Source organism: Rhodnius prolixus, unplaced genomic scaffold (genome assembly GCF_049639745.1).
Source record: "Rhodnius prolixus isolate KJV_2025 unplaced genomic scaffold, Rpr scaffold_7, whole genome shotgun sequence".
NCBI classification, from domain to species: Eukaryota; Metazoa; Arthropoda; class Insecta; order Hemiptera; family Reduviidae; genus Rhodnius; species Rhodnius prolixus.
This window is the reverse complement of record NW_027411582.1, coordinates 31,822,322-31,840,662: the sequence shown is the minus strand read 5'-3', so window position 1 is coordinate 31,840,662 and position 18,341 is coordinate 31,822,322. Positions and strand designations below refer to the sequence as shown.

The 18,341-nt window shown below is 31.8% G+C and overlaps 1 protein-coding gene across 4 annotated transcripts; it reads right to left on the bottom strand.

Annotated features, from left to right (window-relative positions):
- Window positions 1-217: 217 nt before the first annotated feature.
- Window positions 218-17,667, bottom strand: LOC141447429 (uncharacterized). 4 transcript variants are annotated; one of them, XR_012454314.1, is made up of 8 exons: window positions 16,360-17,667; window positions 15,132-15,625; window positions 13,773-13,895; window positions 7,669-7,772; window positions 2,442-2,581; window positions 1,308-1,426; window positions 1,176-1,228; window positions 218-342 (listed from the first exon to the last, which is right to left on the bottom strand). XR_012454314.1 is itself a non-coding variant. In XM_074114946.1 (4 exons), exons 1-3 carry the CDS (start codon window positions 17,513-17,515, stop codon window positions 13,818-13,820), a joined length of 1,728 nt encoding a protein of 575 aa, XP_073971047.1. In that variant the 5' UTR covers window positions 17,516-17,667; the 3' UTR covers window positions 12,787-12,967; window positions 13,773-13,817. The 4 variants fall into 4 exon arrangements, 2 of the variants coding, with proteins under 2 accessions (XP_073971047.1, XP_073971046.1); XR_012454315.1 differs by lacking the exons at window positions 1,176-1,228; window positions 1,308-1,426; XM_074114946.1 differs by lacking the exons at window positions 218-342; window positions 1,176-1,228; window positions 1,308-1,426; window positions 2,442-2,581; window positions 7,669-7,772 and adding an exon at window positions 12,787-12,967.
- Between the last annotated feature and the right edge of the window lie 674 nt (window positions 17,668-18,341).

Here is an 18,341-nt window from a genome sequence, read left to right as displayed (position 1 = left end):
TCAAGTTAGAAAGTGAAAATATAAGGGTAATTAGCTGGGATTATCCAGGGATTTCCGCGTGGGACTCGAGTGCCCTAATCACTGGGTTAATCCTTTCCGTATTTACTGCTATTGCCATTGATATTAAGTAAATAGTTATAACCTTGTTGGCTTACGAGTATTAGACATTGTTGTAAAAATAACTGAATAAAGTAAAACTCATATATCTGGTAATTTACCTGTAATTTGTTGATTCAAAGGTAAAAAGGATTCTTCTAATCCCACTGTTATATCTAGTCCTCTGATATTTTCCACAAGAAATAATTACAGAGATGTCATCCTAAATAAATTCTCGTTAGACACCTGAAATAAAAATAAAAATTACAAGTTCACAGAATTTCACTAGATTTAAAGACTAATATCAGTTCAGATGACAATTCTAGATCCATGTCCATCTTTCCAGGTTATTCGGAAAATAAAAACTATTAAGTATAACAGCAATGGGCGATCAGAAAATTGTTACATTAGATGAAAATTCTGACCAATCGCTAAAACCTAACCCTTATTCTTAGAATGAACTTAATATGATCATCCATGGCCAATTTTTTATTATTATTGATAAAAGGTCTACTGTGATTCACTTCGGTTTCGGTAATTTGTTTACAAAATGAGGACATACGGTCTACTATACCTATATAAAATGGTTACACTAAGAGGGCACGCTGAACTAACCACTTCTGAAAGCCTCTAGCATAAATTGTGCAAGCATTGGGAGTCAGTGAAGATTGTTTTCATGTTAATAAGACCGAGCTTTTACAAGACTGTTCAAAATCCACGAAGAAGTGGCCAACTCACTTCCCTAGTCGGTTATGTACGTGTAATATTATAATGTGAACCTACAAAATTAAAAATAAAAAAAAAATAGTTACAGGAAAATTATGAAAATGGCTAAATAGTAAAATATTCAGGAAAAGTATGGTATGAATTCATGGATAAGAGTTGAATAAAAACCGTAGCAGGTTACCAGATATGTTTCGAAAAGGAAGTCCTACCTTATTCATCCAAACAAACGCGTTGGGACAGTGAACAGTTGTAACCCAATAAAGATTAAGTCAGAAGTTTAAATACTTGGTTGACTTGTGCCAAGATTCGTTAACATATTAAGTTGTGCGATGCGGTTAAAATGTTTCTCTTACCTGGGTCCAAATTACAGAATATCAAGTAGAAAAGACCAATCTCCGGACTTCTTCTATAACACTATAGCAAAGAAATTAGACCAATAACTGTTTGAAACAACTAAAAACAAAACCGACGACAAAAATTCATACCTCCTGCACGATAACGCCCCGCTAAGATAGTCAAATCTTATCCCCAGATCTTCATTCTCACATTCTATGAAGAAATGGGGTATTAGTTTTCCCAAAACGTCGGGACATTTTCGTAAAAACTGTAAGAGAATAATAGTTGATTAATTCTGATCGATTACTGATATAAAAGAAACAAAATCTACGGATAAACGAGGGAACTTATCATCAACCCTTTGCTATACTAAGTTCAAACGCTAATAACTCATTATTCTTGTTGATACGTACAAGTTAAGTAATAATCAATGTTGGTGTTGTTTTCGTTACCTCTCGGAAGCTTTAAACATTGTAACTACTTTGCCATCTTCTGTTTTAATCCATTTTTTTTTTTTAATGTACTGCGGCTAGGTGCAAATGGTTTCCAAGTATCCCGTTTGTTTGACCGCTTTTTTGAGAAATTTAGAGATTTCATTGTTCTTTCTTTAAAATACGTTTGCGCCGATCGCGGCCCACAATATACGTACCTGCGTAACATTTTTGTGCGCGGTCTGCAGTTCAAAATTGATCTAAACATGTAATTAACAACCACGTTAATTCAATTAATTTAAAATTAAAAAAAACTTTCGCTGTGTCTATCATTCATTTTGAACGGTATTTAAGAAAGTGAGAAATATCGTATACATTTACATACTTACTTATGAAACTCGATAAAATTCGGTTCCATTCCTGAATTCAGTAAGGAACACTAACACTTCAAGAACGAATTACCAATATTCATTTTCTGACCTATTTTACTCGATTCTTGCCTACTCTAATATTGTGTTTCTTTACAAAATATACGAGATAATAAAATTTATTTAGCAAGATTAGCAGCTCTTACAACTAAAATACAATATATAATTAACGAAAACAATGAAATCCTAATGCTCGGCATAAATGAACTGATGGACAAGAATGTATCCAATGGAGATCTGTTAACATTAAATAATACGTAAACAATATGGATGTTTCTACCATCCTTTTTATCATCACAGACTAAAATTACTGATGACGCCAGGGCTGTTGGTATATTTCATTATATTTCTTTTAAAATTCCTCTAATTATTTTTTTAAGTATTTTTTATGACGCAATAAGTTTACTTCATACTTAATACTAACCTTTTGTTTTAAATAAAATGTTGTTTATAAACAAGTTGATTGGTTTTTATTCATTATTATATCCTTTTTGTAGTTGCCTTGTAAACAAATTCACTTCCTCGAAGTTTCAATAGTTTAAAATGTTGGCACCATTTATAATACTAGAACAAATTATTTTTCAATTTCAAATTATACTTGATAATAATTATTGTACACAAAAATGAATATTTATTATGCTGGTATAAAAAAAATTGCTTTTTCTGAAGGTCTGGCTAAAAAAGATTTTAATCGCATGAATTTCGGGATCGAAGGTAAAGATTAGGATGACGAGATTAGAATCAGCATTAATTAAACTACCTAATAGTGCTGAAAGGTGTTTGTGTTAAATATGTCCATCAACAAAAAAGGCTTAAGGTTCGCAATAGGGAGCCTAAAGCAGGAAACACGTCCGGATTCTGAAATTCTGTGGTAATAAGTGGAGATTCCAACACACTACTACGACAGGCATCAAAAGAAGCGATAAAGTAGGGGACGAGATTGATAGAAAAAAAAGACGTTCATTAAGAGACGCGCTGGACTGACCTTATGGGGAGAGATAGCTTTAAGTGATTCTCACGGAATGAACACTTCTGGACATGAGAAGGAAAATGGAGTAGACAATAAAAGAAATGATCCGACGAAATCATGAAAGAAAAGGGAATAAACGGGCTCCCGAAAGAGTCAGATTATTTAGGCAGAAAAAGTAAATGTAACTTGAAACGGTAGTTACTCGAGAGAAGATTCGCATACTTTGCATGTGAACAAAGATGTTTTATTTGTAATGTGATTTAGAATAAATGTATTTGTTCTTTTTTTATACTTGATATACTCAATTTTATGTAAAATAATAATAATAAAGACTATATTAATTATTATTAAGGATCTGCCCGAACAAAAGCATTAGAGCGGCTAATAAATTCTTTTTCGAAATTTGTCAAACCCAACGTCGAATGAAAATAATAATTTAGGTTGAAATATACGAATGTTTTTTTCCCCTATCCTTTTAGTTTTAGTACATAATTCATATTCTTATTTTCAAAATAAGTTTTTTTTTAATGTGAATAGATACAAAAATAAAATAAAAATTGAATAATCTTTTAGCCCCTCAGCTATTTTAAAATATTGTAGAATTTTCATCTCGCATAAAATTTTATAAAGTTTCAATTTCTTTTCAAGTACAATTTTTGTCTAAAAATATAAGTGCATCATCCTTTTTGGCCACACTAAAGTGTTTAAATAGTTCCAAGTGGTAATTTGAAGTGGAGAACACAAGCTTGTAGATCGTTTTTAAGTGTCTCAAATACATTCAGTTTTAGTTCTAGTTCTGGCTTTTGTGCTTTCACTGTGACTAAAACATCACTCTAGTTCTATAAGAGTTTTGTGGATACGGTATTTTTTATACTGATTAATCACTTACACGTAAGTAGGTAAAATAACTTGTAAGAAATGGTCAGCTATTGGCCTCAGTTTGAGCTAAATTCTACTTCTTCCAGTGATTTTTATTTTTTCCTACTCTTCGAGAGAAACAGAAGTATTGTAATCATACAGCTTACGATTTTGAGCTTACAAGGGTAATATTATTTTTGAGGTGCTCTGTGTACGAAAAATTATTTTTTTTTACAAATAGGTCTGCATGTGTGGATATCCACCGTAAATCAAAAAAGAAAAATAAAGTTTTAGAAAAAAATACAGAAGTACCATTTTTCAGTTAAGCATTTCCCTTACACTTTTGGGAGAGAGAGGTGGTTAGTCTTAACTCTTATGTGCCATTTTGACAGTAATGTCTTGCTTGCCACTGTATAACAATAATAAGAATTAATTGTGGGACTGAACTTGAATAAGGTCGACCAACTGGAAGTGATATTTTAGCGTATTGGTCTTCCATTACCAGCCCGTACGATTGCATTTAAAATTATTTACAGCGAACATTTTTATTTATTTATTTTTTTGTAACACAAAATTTGATTGAAGGAAATTCTGAAAGCGAAGTAGGATTACATTAAAGTGTCATTTTTTGTGAAAAGTACGGTCTGACCTTCAGGTGTTCTACCATGAAGAGTTAAATTTTATTTAGTATAATTTACGAATTTAAAAGCCATATAATATAATTGACTACTTGTGAATTATTCAGAGTCAATCACATTAAGCTAATAAGTAGTTTCGAGGACGAGAAAAACAAGGTTAACAGTCTTTCTATTTTTTCTTTAGTTCTTCTTTTAGCGTTACTTTTCCAACAAAGATCTTAGAAAAATTTGAGAATAAGAGATCCATTTTCAGTCAACAATTATTATAGTTGGTTAAAATTGGAACATTATCTATATATATAAAAATGAATATGTGTCTGTCTGTTTGTACTCGATAGATTCAAAAACCATACATCCAATCGCCGTGAAAATTTGGGAAATTATTAGGTACATCCCCGGGAAGGTTTTTGGAATTTTTTTTTAAAATCAGAGTTGGGGTTCTAGGTGCACCCGAACAAATATCCCAAAAATATCAAAATAACATTTAATTAGTAATATTTGTTAAAAGTGTAACCATGAAAACCATGAAAAACAGTTTTTTGCAATTATTAATACGAGAATAAATTATACCGAAGATGGTGGAAAATCCATTAAACTAAAATTACTCAACAATACTATTGATGTTGATAATCGTTGGGTAGTACCATATTCTCCTTTACTACTAAAAACGTATAACGCACACATAAATGTTGGGTACTGCAATTCAGTGAAAGCTATAAAATATATTTGCAAATATGTGAACAAAGGAAGCGATATGGCAGTGTTTGGAGTGGAAAATACAACTGTATCTAACGATGTAGTCACCCAATATCAACTGGGACGCTTCATAAGTGGCAATGAGGCTGTATGGCGTATTACCTGTATATCATTTTCCATTCATGAACGATATTCAACGGTTGTTCATTTAGCAGTACATCTTGAAAATGGACAGCGTGTGTATTTTACATCAGAAAATGTACGTGCAAGAGCAATGTCACCACCTCCAACAACATTAACTGAATTTTTCACATTATGTAGAAATGCTACCTTTGCAAGGACACTACTGTACTCTGGAATAGGGATAATTTTATTGTTAATTTTCATTTCGATGTATTATATACATTTGGTCATTAATAAATTATGTTTGAGGTATCAGAACTGCCTTTTTGTTCAAACACAGCAACGTGTGAACGGGTACAGCTAGTTCTAAATAAAAATATTATTTATGTCTAAATTTTTGTATTAAGTGTATGTAATTCATTTCAGTGTATCAAAATTTTAGTTAAAAAATTCTTTTATATAGAGTGATGTTACAATTTTAATTAACTACAGCAGCGTTTCCCAACCTTTTTTGGCTCGCGTACCACTTGGTAGTACATCATTCTAATTTGTAAAATGATTGTATTTCGTGAAATTTGTGTATTCCAAGTATGTTATTTTACTATTGTTGTCTTTATTTGTATAGAGATACAAATGTATTTGTTACAAAGGAGTTCAAGTTCATGTTCACTTTATAAACTTTGTAAAGTGTAAGATCTTGGTTTTAAAACTTTTTTAAAATTACATCCAATTATCATTTGTGTTTTCGAGTTTTGGAAAATACTCCATGAAAGACAATTTTAATCCTGTTAAATGTGCTATTATATTTTCTCGTCTATCTTGAGAAAGACTTACTTTATTCTTGTACATATTAACAACTTTACAGTATAATATTTAATTAAAATAATTTTTATGAATTACAGGAAAAACGTATCTATGATATTTTTATGATTTAATTTTTTATGTCCGCCATTATTGATTATTTTTCGCGTACCACCAACTAGCAAGTCGCGCACCACCAGTGGTACGCGTACACAGATTGGGAAACGCTGAACTACAATATACATGTATGTAATTTTAATTTGAAGATGGATCTGTTAGTCTGAAACGTTTCAATAATGAACTAAAAATTTTGTAACATTAAGTAATCAATAAAAAAAAAAAAAGAAGTAAAGTGAGACTATACAGGTTTGGTTTTAATGCAAAAATACAAATTTTTAAATCAGTCTACAAAAACTTAAGAAAGAACTTTTAGTTGTTCAAAACAATTACTTAAAAAAGAAAATTAACCTTGTTTACCCATAAATTAGAAAACAAGTTCCAAAATTAATTTTAGGGCCTTATTTTTAATGTAAAAAAAAAAAGAAAAAAGGAGAACACTTGGTAAATATGTTGACTTGGAAAAAGAGTAATAGGTTTTAGAAAACCCTTTACTAATATTTGACAAGTGGGTGGTTGTTTTTTTGAGGTTTTATAGTGGCAGTAGAGTAGGAGGGCCCTTTCTTAAGGATTCTAGAATGGCCCTATTAGCGGGGGGGAGCTTCACTCAGTGTGCATTAGGTGAGGAGTGTGTATGGCGTTCTTCTCGCTACGGCTGTAACAAGGCGGCTAATTTGTGCCTTATGACTTATTAGTGGGAATAGTTTTTAAACCAGAGCAGGCAATATATAAACTGGAAGGGATACTAAGAGAAGGGTAAGAGACCTTGGCTGGTAAAGTAACAACACAACGAAGAGAAAAAAACAAAACTAGAAGAAAAATACAGAGAACTAAAAAAATAAAAAGTTAAATAGCGCGGGCGGCTCCTTAAAAGGTTCCCACCACCACTTCCAGAACACTTGGCCATATCCTGATGGCTGCGGCTATGGAGATGAACACTGGCCAGACTTCCACAGCATCCCTACCACTGGACCGACATACCTCCTATATCATAACGCCCTGTGTAAACAATCTATCCATCAGGCGTAAGCTCTACCACTCGCTTCTAGACAAACAGATCTAATGCTTATCAGTAATTTATGTAATAATTAACGTTTAATTTACTTTCTATATCCATTAAATAATATTGGCATTGTATTGAATTTTATACATTATTAATGAAACTAATGCAGTATCCAATAAGGTGTCGTGCAAGGAGGCGACTAGCAAACATACTTTCCTGTAAATTTCTTTTATTAACCATTACATAAAATCAAAGGCCTAAGACCGGGAATCGAACCCAATATCACAATACATACTAGCTTCGCAGGTCTCGCCTTTAACCGCTCGGCTACCGTGGCGCCAATTTGAAATAAATTATAAATAAAAGCTATTTGGACAGATATATCCAGGACCATTAAAAGAGAAATAAATGCACTTGTTATATATAACATAATATAAACACTCACACATTCTTTTTTCTTCAATTTTCCAAAATCCATAAATTTTTAATTCAATAAATTATGTTGGAAAAACTTGTTAGTGGGATGACTAGCTCTACTCACCAACTCTTCTAGAAAAAATCATAAAAATAAGTTGTAGATCTACTATGTGAATATAATGTTTATAGGTCCAGAGAAAACCTTCGATTTGAAAATATCTCAAATAAACAATTCTTTCTGTAAAGAGGTACCTTCCTTAAACTCTTGAATACAGTTCCAAATCTTTATTTGGGATTTATCCGGACATGCTAAAAACAAGTTTTGTAGTTCCGATTTACAAATCTGGAGATAAGAGGGATGTTACAAATTATAGACCAATTTGCATTCAATCAGCAATTGCGAAAATATTTGAAAAGTCTGTAATTGACATTCTTCGGCCTTTACTCGACAACCTCATCCTCAGTGAACAGCATGGCTTCCATTCTGGTAGATCGACGCTCACTAATTTGTTACTATTTGAGGACTATCTGCGGAGAGCCTTAGTTACTGCCAAGCAGGTCGATGCTGTATATCTCGATTTCGCCAAAGCTTTTGATCGTGTCAATCATTCCAAACTAATTCATAAACTATCCCATTGTGGAATTCATGGATCACTACTTGACTGGTTTTACTCCTACCTCACCGCAAGACATCAATCTGTTAAATACAAATCACTAATGTCAGAAGAATTTCTTGTATCATCTGGTGTACCTCAAGGTTCTATTCTTGGCCCTTTTTTATTCAAAATTTTTATCAATGATATATCTACATGTTTCAATTCAGTAAACTTTCTGCTTTTTGCTGACGATTTAAAGATTTATACTGCCATTAACTCTGCGGATGACTTTCTCCTCCTCCAAAACTCTCTTCTTAGACTGAGTGTTTGGTGCGATGAAAATGATATGAGCCTAAACATCTCTAAATGTAAGGTAGTATCCTATCATCGTAGTCGGACGTGTACAAACTTCGATTATTCTCTTCATGCTTCAACTCTAAGTAGATCTAATGTAGTGAAGGACCTTGGTGTTACGTTCTGTGCTAACCTTTCATTCAACCTCCACATGAACTCCATAGTCACAAAGGCAAATAAAATGCTTGGCTTTATATCTAGATCTACTCGAAACTTTAAAGATGTCAGAACCATAATTATCCTTTACAAAGTAATGGTGCGACCTATTCTTGAGTACTGCTCTGCTTTATGGTCTCCTTATCAGAAAACTTACGTCAACAAACTTGAATCACTTCAAAGAAGATTCCTAAGATTGCTCTGGTATCGAGAGACAAAAGTCATGACGGAGGTACCGTACGATGACGTAATGGAATTTACTGGTTTGAGTACTTTACAGTTTCGTAGACAAGCCACAGACTTAAATTTTATTTTCAAAATTCTAAATAATAATATAAACTGCCCTGAACTTTTATCATTGTTAAATTTTCACGTGCCAACAAACGGTACTAGACAAAAACAAGTGTTTTCTAAAGTGTGCCATAGTACCAATTATCGTAAGTTCAGTTATTTTCCAAGAGTTGCGGATCAAGTTAATCATCTACCCGCTGATTTTGATATATTTAACACCAACATGATCGAGTTGAAACATTTGTTAAATAGCTGATTTTGCGGTGATTGGTACTAGGGAAAACTTACCGGTTATTTGTGATAAAAATGATTTATTAATTGAGTAAAGTTTCTATTTTTAAAGTATATTTTATAGTACATATTTTGAAGTATTTTGTTTATCTATTAAGTAAATTATGTGTATATATTATTTCTATTTTATCTTTATTTCTATTCTACGATATATATATGTATAAATGTATGATATATGTATATTCTATAATTATTATATATTGAGTTATTATTAAATGTTATTTTAAATTATATTTCTTTGTAACTGGGTGATTGCCCGTCTTGTAAATAAATAAATAAATAAATCAAATCCTTCTAAATAGTGTTTACAGCGTTCCATCGATTCTCTTATATTCTATTAAGGAGAGTAAAATATGTATTTTAAATTCAGAATTTAGAGAAAATTCCTCTACTTTACTAAATATATTATTACAAATTTTACTGTATCCAGCTTAACAAAAGAATAGTTCGGAGTGTAAACCAATTAAGGATTTAGTCAGATTCTAAAAGACTCAATTACCCATATAAATTTCTATCATCTTTCTGTGACAGTAAAATAATTACATTAAGGATTCAAATAGCGAGGTATCGGTCCAGAACAAAAAACAACTCCGTATTTTTGCCAACGTTTCGGCAAATTTAGTTAACTTCAGGACAGACACATTTAATTTAGCCACTTGTCACAATTTTATTGTTAAGAAATAAAAATATCCATTTTATTTTTTTTCAAAATTTTTGCTGTGTTTTCAATTTACAAGTGATCATTTGGTTTATATTTATTCTCTAATTAATAAATAAGTGTTTTAGTTTCTCCTTTGTTGTCATCGATTTAATAAAATAATTTTGCAATAACTAGTCTAAATATCAAGTCAATATCTAGTTTTGTCAAAACAAACATTGTAATTGTCTCATCTCTTTATAGCCATTACCAATATTTCCCATGTATTCCGTTATAATTGTAAACACAATAATGTAAACTCTACCAACCTGCATAAGCCACGTAAGTTCTTATAATTATATAATCTAATTTTGTTTCTTATAGTTTTAATACCATTTATAAATATGTTGTATTTGTTGTCCTGCAGTTCAATATTCTGAAATTGTTTGTATTTATTTGTAATAACCAGGCCCTGAAGCAGGCAATAAGTTTGCCAGAAACGTTGGCAAGAAGACGGAGTTGTTTTTTGTCCTGGATCGATTGCTCGCAAATAGAATTCATTAATACTCAATTACACATTAAGCACAGTAAGTTTAATAACATTAAAATTAATAATCGGGAGGATAGGCAGTGATGTGCACTGAAAATAACCTAGATGTCGCATCTTAAATAAATAAAAATTTTCAATTAAATATTCTAGGTTTATATAAAATCTATCTTCTTTTTCTACATTTAAAAAGAGACATCGTACCACGCGCACTTTATTTACAGCTATTAGAGCTATTAGAGTTGACACATACAAGTACTCTAAACTTTATATTGGATGACTCAGAGATACAGCCTGGGAAGTTACCGTACATCAATATTTTTTTTTTCTTTTTTAACAGTCAAGAAATTTGAATTATATGACCACCAGTGTTAATTTCAAGTGCTTTATTAATTATTTTTTTCTTTACTGAATATTGGGAAATGTATCGTAACTAATAACGTAGATATTTTTATGAGGATATGATTTATGAGAAAATGAGGATATCTTTGCATTTAAACAAATAAAAAGAACGAAGCACCGTCAGGAATTGCGTAGCATTAGGTAAGTCAGCAAAAAAAAAAAATATTACCAATGAAAAAGCAAGAGGTTGATGAACTTCTCTAGTTGGGTTGATTGCTAAGCAGAACTCTTTAGATCTTCAAAAAGATTTGAAAACCTATATTTTTGCTGATTCTAAACCACTTTCCTGGCAGACTGTAAAGTCCAGTGCAGAGGAAGGGCTTCCAATTTGAAGATTTTTACCTTTCACTTTTGTGTGGAAGTTAGTTTAATGAAGAAATGGAAAGAATGTTACCATAGTCATAGTTCTGCTGAAGAGGATCTACTTTGAGGTCTACTATTACGGATGAAAACATCAGGAGGATGCAAACATATATTTTCGAAAGAGAGGAAATGGAAGAAGCATCTGTTAATTGCTGAATAAAAAAAAAAAGAAATGCTAATAAAAAAAAGACGTGAATCTGTTGCAAGGCGGCAATAAAATGCAATCAAAGCAATATGCTGAAGATGGTTGAAATTAAAAAAAAAAAGGAGAAGTGTATTTTATTTAATGTTTTCTGCGACGAATAAAAGATTCTTTTTATGATTTCCTAGCGGACACTACGCAAAGCATCTGATCGAAATGGTTAAATAATTCATTAGCAAAGACTTAATTTGCAAAAATAGAAATAATCTTTCATTAGAACAATTTAATTGCCTACAAAAGTGAGAACACAAGGGATTTGAAGTATGAATTGATAGAACAACTATCTTAATACTAATATAGGAAAGGGACTTAAGTTACAATTACGTTTTTATAACATATTATTGTAAAAAGTTCTATTACTTAGCCCCCAAAGTTCCGTCCCCCCTTGAATCGCCTATAAAGATGCACATTTATTTTTTATACCAATTTACCAAAGATAGGGGTACTCTTAAATAACTTATCCTAGTGCGTCCGCCTTCTGTTTCAACTAATAAATCTGTGTCAGATATGAAAGATTTGGTTGATTCTTTTTTACTTTATCAGCTTCTAAAAACTAGTCGGTGAGCGGTACATAAAAAAGCAGCAAGGCTACCAACAAACTGATACACGTGTTCTGGATGTTCTAATAACGGAGCTCAACATACGTATCTACCCCAAATTTAGATTCAATATTCCTCTCTCTTTTAGTACCACAATTATCTAATAATTTAACAAACTTTTACCATATACTGCGTGCATTAAGTATAAATGTATGTTACTATATAAAACATTATATTATAATAATTATAACAATTTTTTTTAATTTATCAATAAAATAAAAAATGTGACACGAAATATTAACAATTTTACAGCAATTTTCCAAGATCTGTTCTCACCTAGACAGCCAACTTTATGTTATTCTTATATTCTTTATAACATTAAGAATTAATCGGGAACGTTTGATATTTCCAGAACTGGAATTCATTAAATTAAATACTCGTACTAAAACCTTCCTTGTACAGATCTGGTGCGCTACCTTGGGCTCTTTATACACAAAGGACTCACGTGGAACCCACACACTAGACTTAAAAGACAAACAATGACGAAACGTGCGAAACTGCTTTACAGACTACTTGGACGACGCTCCAAATTACCCATTGAACTCAAACGCTTAATATACAGTACTATCCTCAAACCTATGGTGGACTTACAGGACTAGAGCTGTGGGGTTCAGCCAAAACCTACAAACATACGGACAGTACAGGACATTTCAGTCAAAACTCTTTCGACAGATAGCTGACGCTCATTTCTACGGTGACTAACCTCACGCTTCACAACGACCTCAACATCCCCTTCGTACCACCAACTCGCCAAGACTAAATATCTAAAATTCCATACTACTCTCTCGACCAGCTCTAATCCTCTTGTACTGTCTCTCGCTTCCTCTGACATTCCTGACAATCCTCCTTGCCGACTGAATCGCCAGTGGCCTCGCGACTTCCTGAAGGCCTAAAAAATCATATCCTGTAGAAAGTGCTACCGCTGGGCAGTTTCTTTCCTCCTGCCTTTCATGCCTTTATACTTCAATCTCCCTATTTACTTATTGTATAGTATATTATACAGATAGTAAATAAAATAAATCATAAAAATACTAAAACCTTTCAATTTTTAATCTCCATACTTATTTAGTTCCAATCTTGTAATGTCTAATGTGGAAGACTGTGTATTCCATTAATTTTGAAGGAAATAGCAGGTGGGTTTAGAGCACAGGTAACGAAGGAGGTCACAGGACTTCACCCGGTTGCTTTTTTACTTTTAATTGCGGTAATATTTGATTGAATATATGGTCACGAATAATAATAACAATAATAATCAGTATTAAGAGAACAAAGTGCAATATCAACACTTTAAGAAAACAGTTCGTTCAACTAAGAGAAAGTTCAACTTATGTATAGATTCAATATTCAGAAATGAAATCAGCATATTATTATTTTTTATTGTAGAGCGAGAAAGAGGGCGTTAAATAATCACTAATTTAGGAGGCAATAAACAATAAAAACAAGATAGTAAAACAATCTGTTTTATAAGAACGGATTGGAATTTAGTCGTCTGATTCTTATATTACTCAACATTTCAAATAAAATGTAGACCTACTTTTCGGTGTGAGATAACCTAATAAGATTTAACAAACTTAAAATGAAAAACTAACATAAGTTATATAGAAAACAAAAACAAAATAAAAAAAATCAAAAATCATAAGGTAGCTCTTATATTTGTCCAATTCCAAACAATATGTAGTTTCAATTGTATTTACCGGAATAGACTTCAAGTAAAATTTGTCTTCCTTCTTCATTACTAATCATATCCAAACTGGGACTGCCCATGGTGCTTTTTGATTTGATTTCGTCTTTATGTCTCTTATTTTTCTTTCTATTTTCTGAAAATTAATACAACATTTTTATAATTACAGTTTTATTTTTTTTAGCTGAACAAAAATTGGACATTTTTCAAGATTTCTGGTAGTCTGGATAGATTGTGAGGCGAGAGGGTGCTTGTCTTAATTGATCAGAGTAAAAGGGGCACTAAATTAAAGGAAAATAATAATATGGAGCAAAAAAAAGGAAAAATGTACCCTCAATAGCTAATAACGTAGTTTTTCAAGTTTTATTAACTATTTAGCATGATTTTTCCTGATATCACAATATCTGGAAAGGCTTAAGTAGATCGCTTCTCTCAAAATTTATTTTTTTCACCAATTAATCAACTGCTGATCGCTAAAGACGGGAGGATTTTGAGTTCATGGTAAGAAAATCTATTCTTAGAACAATGGAGAATGAAAATAAATTTCAATAAATCAAAGTTGCAGGTTACAGGCGCCTGTGTTGAAGATGATCAGCATGTGCAAGTAGCAGATAAAATAGTCAAAATTTTAGTATTTGGGGAAGGGGTTCGAATGCTGGAGGAAGGGGATAATGTGGTGAGGAAGTAAATGGGAGAGCTCAAAAGACGTGTACAGCAATGAAGATCTATACACAGTTCTATCAAAAGAAGAAAACTATCTCAAAAGATAATAATATAACACATTTTTCTACAACATAATCTACGTTACCAATGAAACCTGGATCACAATGCAATAATGATGGATTTTATTGGTGGTAACTGTGATGTAAAAAGAAACCATGAAAGAAAGATTTGTTAAAAAGAAAACGATGGTTCAAACTCATGAGAAGAATAACCATTAAAAGGCGAGGAAATGGAATCCTGCGAAAAGAAGGAAAGAGGAAACTGGCTGGAGCATCAAGAGAAGGAGATCAGTGGACTAGAGTACTGGAAACAGGAAATGATCTGACGAAAAGCCGCCAAAAAGGGAGAAACCGATTATAGAATTTAAATAGTGGGTACATTACACACCAATGTGGTAATCACTTAAATCAACTATCTCAACAATTGAAATAAGTTCAATAATTAGCCCTGTAATTCACAAAGTAACCATTTTAAAAAGAAGTGGGATTATGGGAAAGATTGATTTCAAAATCTAATTAAGTTGGAAATTAGTTAAATTTGAATTATTTATTCAACTCTTTGAATTAACATTTAACAAATAGAAAGTCATTTGAAGATTTAAACTCCAGATTTTTATATATTATTATTAAATAAGAAATAATTTACTCACCAAATTTTCTCGACATGTTTTGGCATCAAGTTTTCTACGATTAATAGACGAACTGGCTTCAACACAATACTTAGCCGAAGGATTAACGCTTAATTTACTGCCTTTTTTCATTAGATCACGAATTCTTGATTCTAAATGTTTATTTTCGCATTCAATTTTTCTAACTTCTACATCAGAAAATGATAAATTTTTACGTTTAAATCGTTTTGTAATCGGCTTCACATTAGAACAAGATAATTTTTTACTCAATGGCATGTCTTCACTCAATGAATATTCAACATTTTCTTCAGTATTTTCATCAATAAATGAATGTTGAATAGATTTATCATCATTAAATAATCTATTTTGTTCAATTTTCATGGCCATCAGCTTATTCTCTTCTAGCATACGCTTCAATAATTTTTCATTTACTTTAAATTCTTCTTCAACTTCAGAATCATCGATTGGTTCTTTAAGTTCTTTGCTATTCTGTGACTGCATATAACTTGGAGAATCTGAAATTCAGAAAATTCTTTAATATGTAATTCAAAGTAATGTGATAATTTTAAAAGATAAAAATCAAAAATTCTATGAAATTTGTTAAAAAACTGGGTCGTGTTAATAAGACATTATGCACTTTGTATCAGATTGTTCCCTCTTTCACCTACAACTCAGAACTTAATCTTAATAACTCCTAAACGCCTTTACTAATAAGTGGTTCTAAAATAAAGATTGTAAGCCAACACTAGTGCAAAGAGGATACAAAGTGTAAAGAAAATCCATTAGAGACTTCAAATCTCAAAAAAAATGAACTACCCATTCAGTAAAGCGGTTTCTGGTGGAGGAATTTTAGCAACATATTTAACCTGCTTCATAATATGCAGGTTACAAAAATGTTTATTGTGCTCAAATGGTGGTTTAGGGGACAGCATCAAATCTTTGTCCAGAGATGGATTCCAGATGTAGAAAAGTAACCTTACTTCGAGAATTAAGTTTAATAAAGACATAATTTTTGAATCGTAAAGTGAAAAATTCCTTATTATTGAAAAAGTGGGACGCTGTATGTGAAGGATTCAGGCGTCAGTGTGTCTCGCCTAGGGTTGTCATCCGTGTATTTTCTCCAGGGCGGCCTCTTAGTGCCTTGAAACCACTTCTGCTTACTACCGGTGATAGTGTGTTGTAAAGAAGAAGACACTAAACGGAGAAAAGCAGAGCGAAAAATAAAAAACATAAAAAACAAGCGAATTACCAATACTGCTGCGCCGATTGCAAATTGATCGAATAGATTGCCTGCTTTCAGAACGCTTCGGTATCGTGCATGCTGTTGCATTTTGCGCAATTTTTCCACCAGTTTTCGTAGCATCTTTAGTTGCAAAATTTTCACGACTTTGTGTCTGTCTCTGTTCACTTAATTGTTGAGAGGTATCACTTTCATTTTCAGTATTACCGTTCAGAATACTGTCCGAAGAATTTATAAAATTATTTAATTTCTGCATTATTGCTTCATTATTGGTTTTGTACTTATTGTCTATTGTTTTTGATATTTCCTGTTTTACTTCCAATTCAAGCGGATCTACTAGTTTTTCAACTAGCTGTTCGCTAGCAATTTTTGAAGATTTCAATCGTGTTTCCACAATTTTGGCTGGTTTTGTTCGTTGTGCTATGAATTTAGATGGTTTTGATAGTTCTTCTGTAACTTTAAGCGTTTTCGGTCGTGCTTCTACAATTTTAAGTGGTTTTGACCGTTCTTCTGAACTTCTGGATGCTTTTGATTGTTCTTCATCGACTTCTGATGATGATTTTATCGATGATTCTTTAGTTTGGAATGGTTTTGTTAGTTCTTTTGTCTCAACGGATTGGTTTTCTTCTTCTCTTTCTTCTATTAGCTTTACAAGTCGTTCTTCTAGCAAATCTTTTTGCTCTACTAGATTATTACTTTTTCTGATTTTATTACTTTTAAAACTCACTATTGATTCTACACTTTCACTACTGCTTTTAGCCAAATCTCTATTACTCATGCTACTTTTTGATTGTTCATATTTATAAGTTAGTATTTCCTCTTGTTTCAATAATTTTTCAATATTACTTTCAAACGATGATGTATCACTGCCGCTACTGAATTTTTCAGTTTTTGTAGTGCTTAGTGAGTTCGAACCTTCTTCGCTTGGTTTATTAGATACAATACTACTTTGAAATTCTTTATAAGTACTTTGCACTATTTCATCATAATCTTGGCCCAATATGTATTTGAAATAATCATGATCAATATTTTCTTCCTCAATTTTTGTTTTGTTGCTTAATTCATCAATATTTAAAGAAAAATCTGAATCATGTGAATCTTTGGCTCCTTTCGTCTTCTTTTCCGCTAGTAAACGAATTTCTTCGTGTAGTCCTTTATTATTCATCTTTTTTTTAAATTATTTTTTTAACACCTTATTGCTACTTTTTTTTTTGTCTTGAATAATAATCAATAAATACTAATAAAAAAAACTATTAAATTGAATAAAGTAACTATGTAAACGAGTTTTTTTTTGTTTTTGTTTTGTAAGAAAAATTATTATTGGGGAAAAATATTTTATTTTATAAGTTGTTTGCACACCTGTGAATAACATTAATTTTATTTTATTCTTTAAAAAAAAATCAATTAATTATCATATGACACGTGTCCTTGCTTTCTAGTACAGATTGACACATTTTTTTTGGCAATCTTTACGAAGACTGGATGTAGTCCTTGTAGCTTCGTTGTGTTTCTAATTTTTTTTTTTTTTTTTGAAAATATTAACAACCTTAATCCCTATAAATCCAGCTTTCCAGCTCCTCTAACCAATCTGCGCTACCCAAAATCTAGTAAACACAGCGTTCCCTTAGACTGTATGCCCATTGTCCATTGTCTATCTGTTACCCATTCTTTCCATATAGTTAAAAATAGTTGATTATTCATTTATTAGACTACCCAGGGGCCACGGTTACCGAGCGGTTATAGGCTAGACCAGCATAGATAAGTTGTATTGTTGGTTTAGTGGGTTCGATTCCCCTGGTCTAGGCCTTAGATTTGAGTTAATGGTTAATAAAATTTTTTCAGTAAAGTATGTTTGCTGGTCGCCTCTGTGCACGACACCTAATTGGTAGTTGGGCGTAAAGCCCGCCTTAAAAAAAATAGGCGATTACTTTACTTTTTACTTAACTATTTATTAGACTGCCCTATGTATGGTTGTATAAGGTATCTAGAGC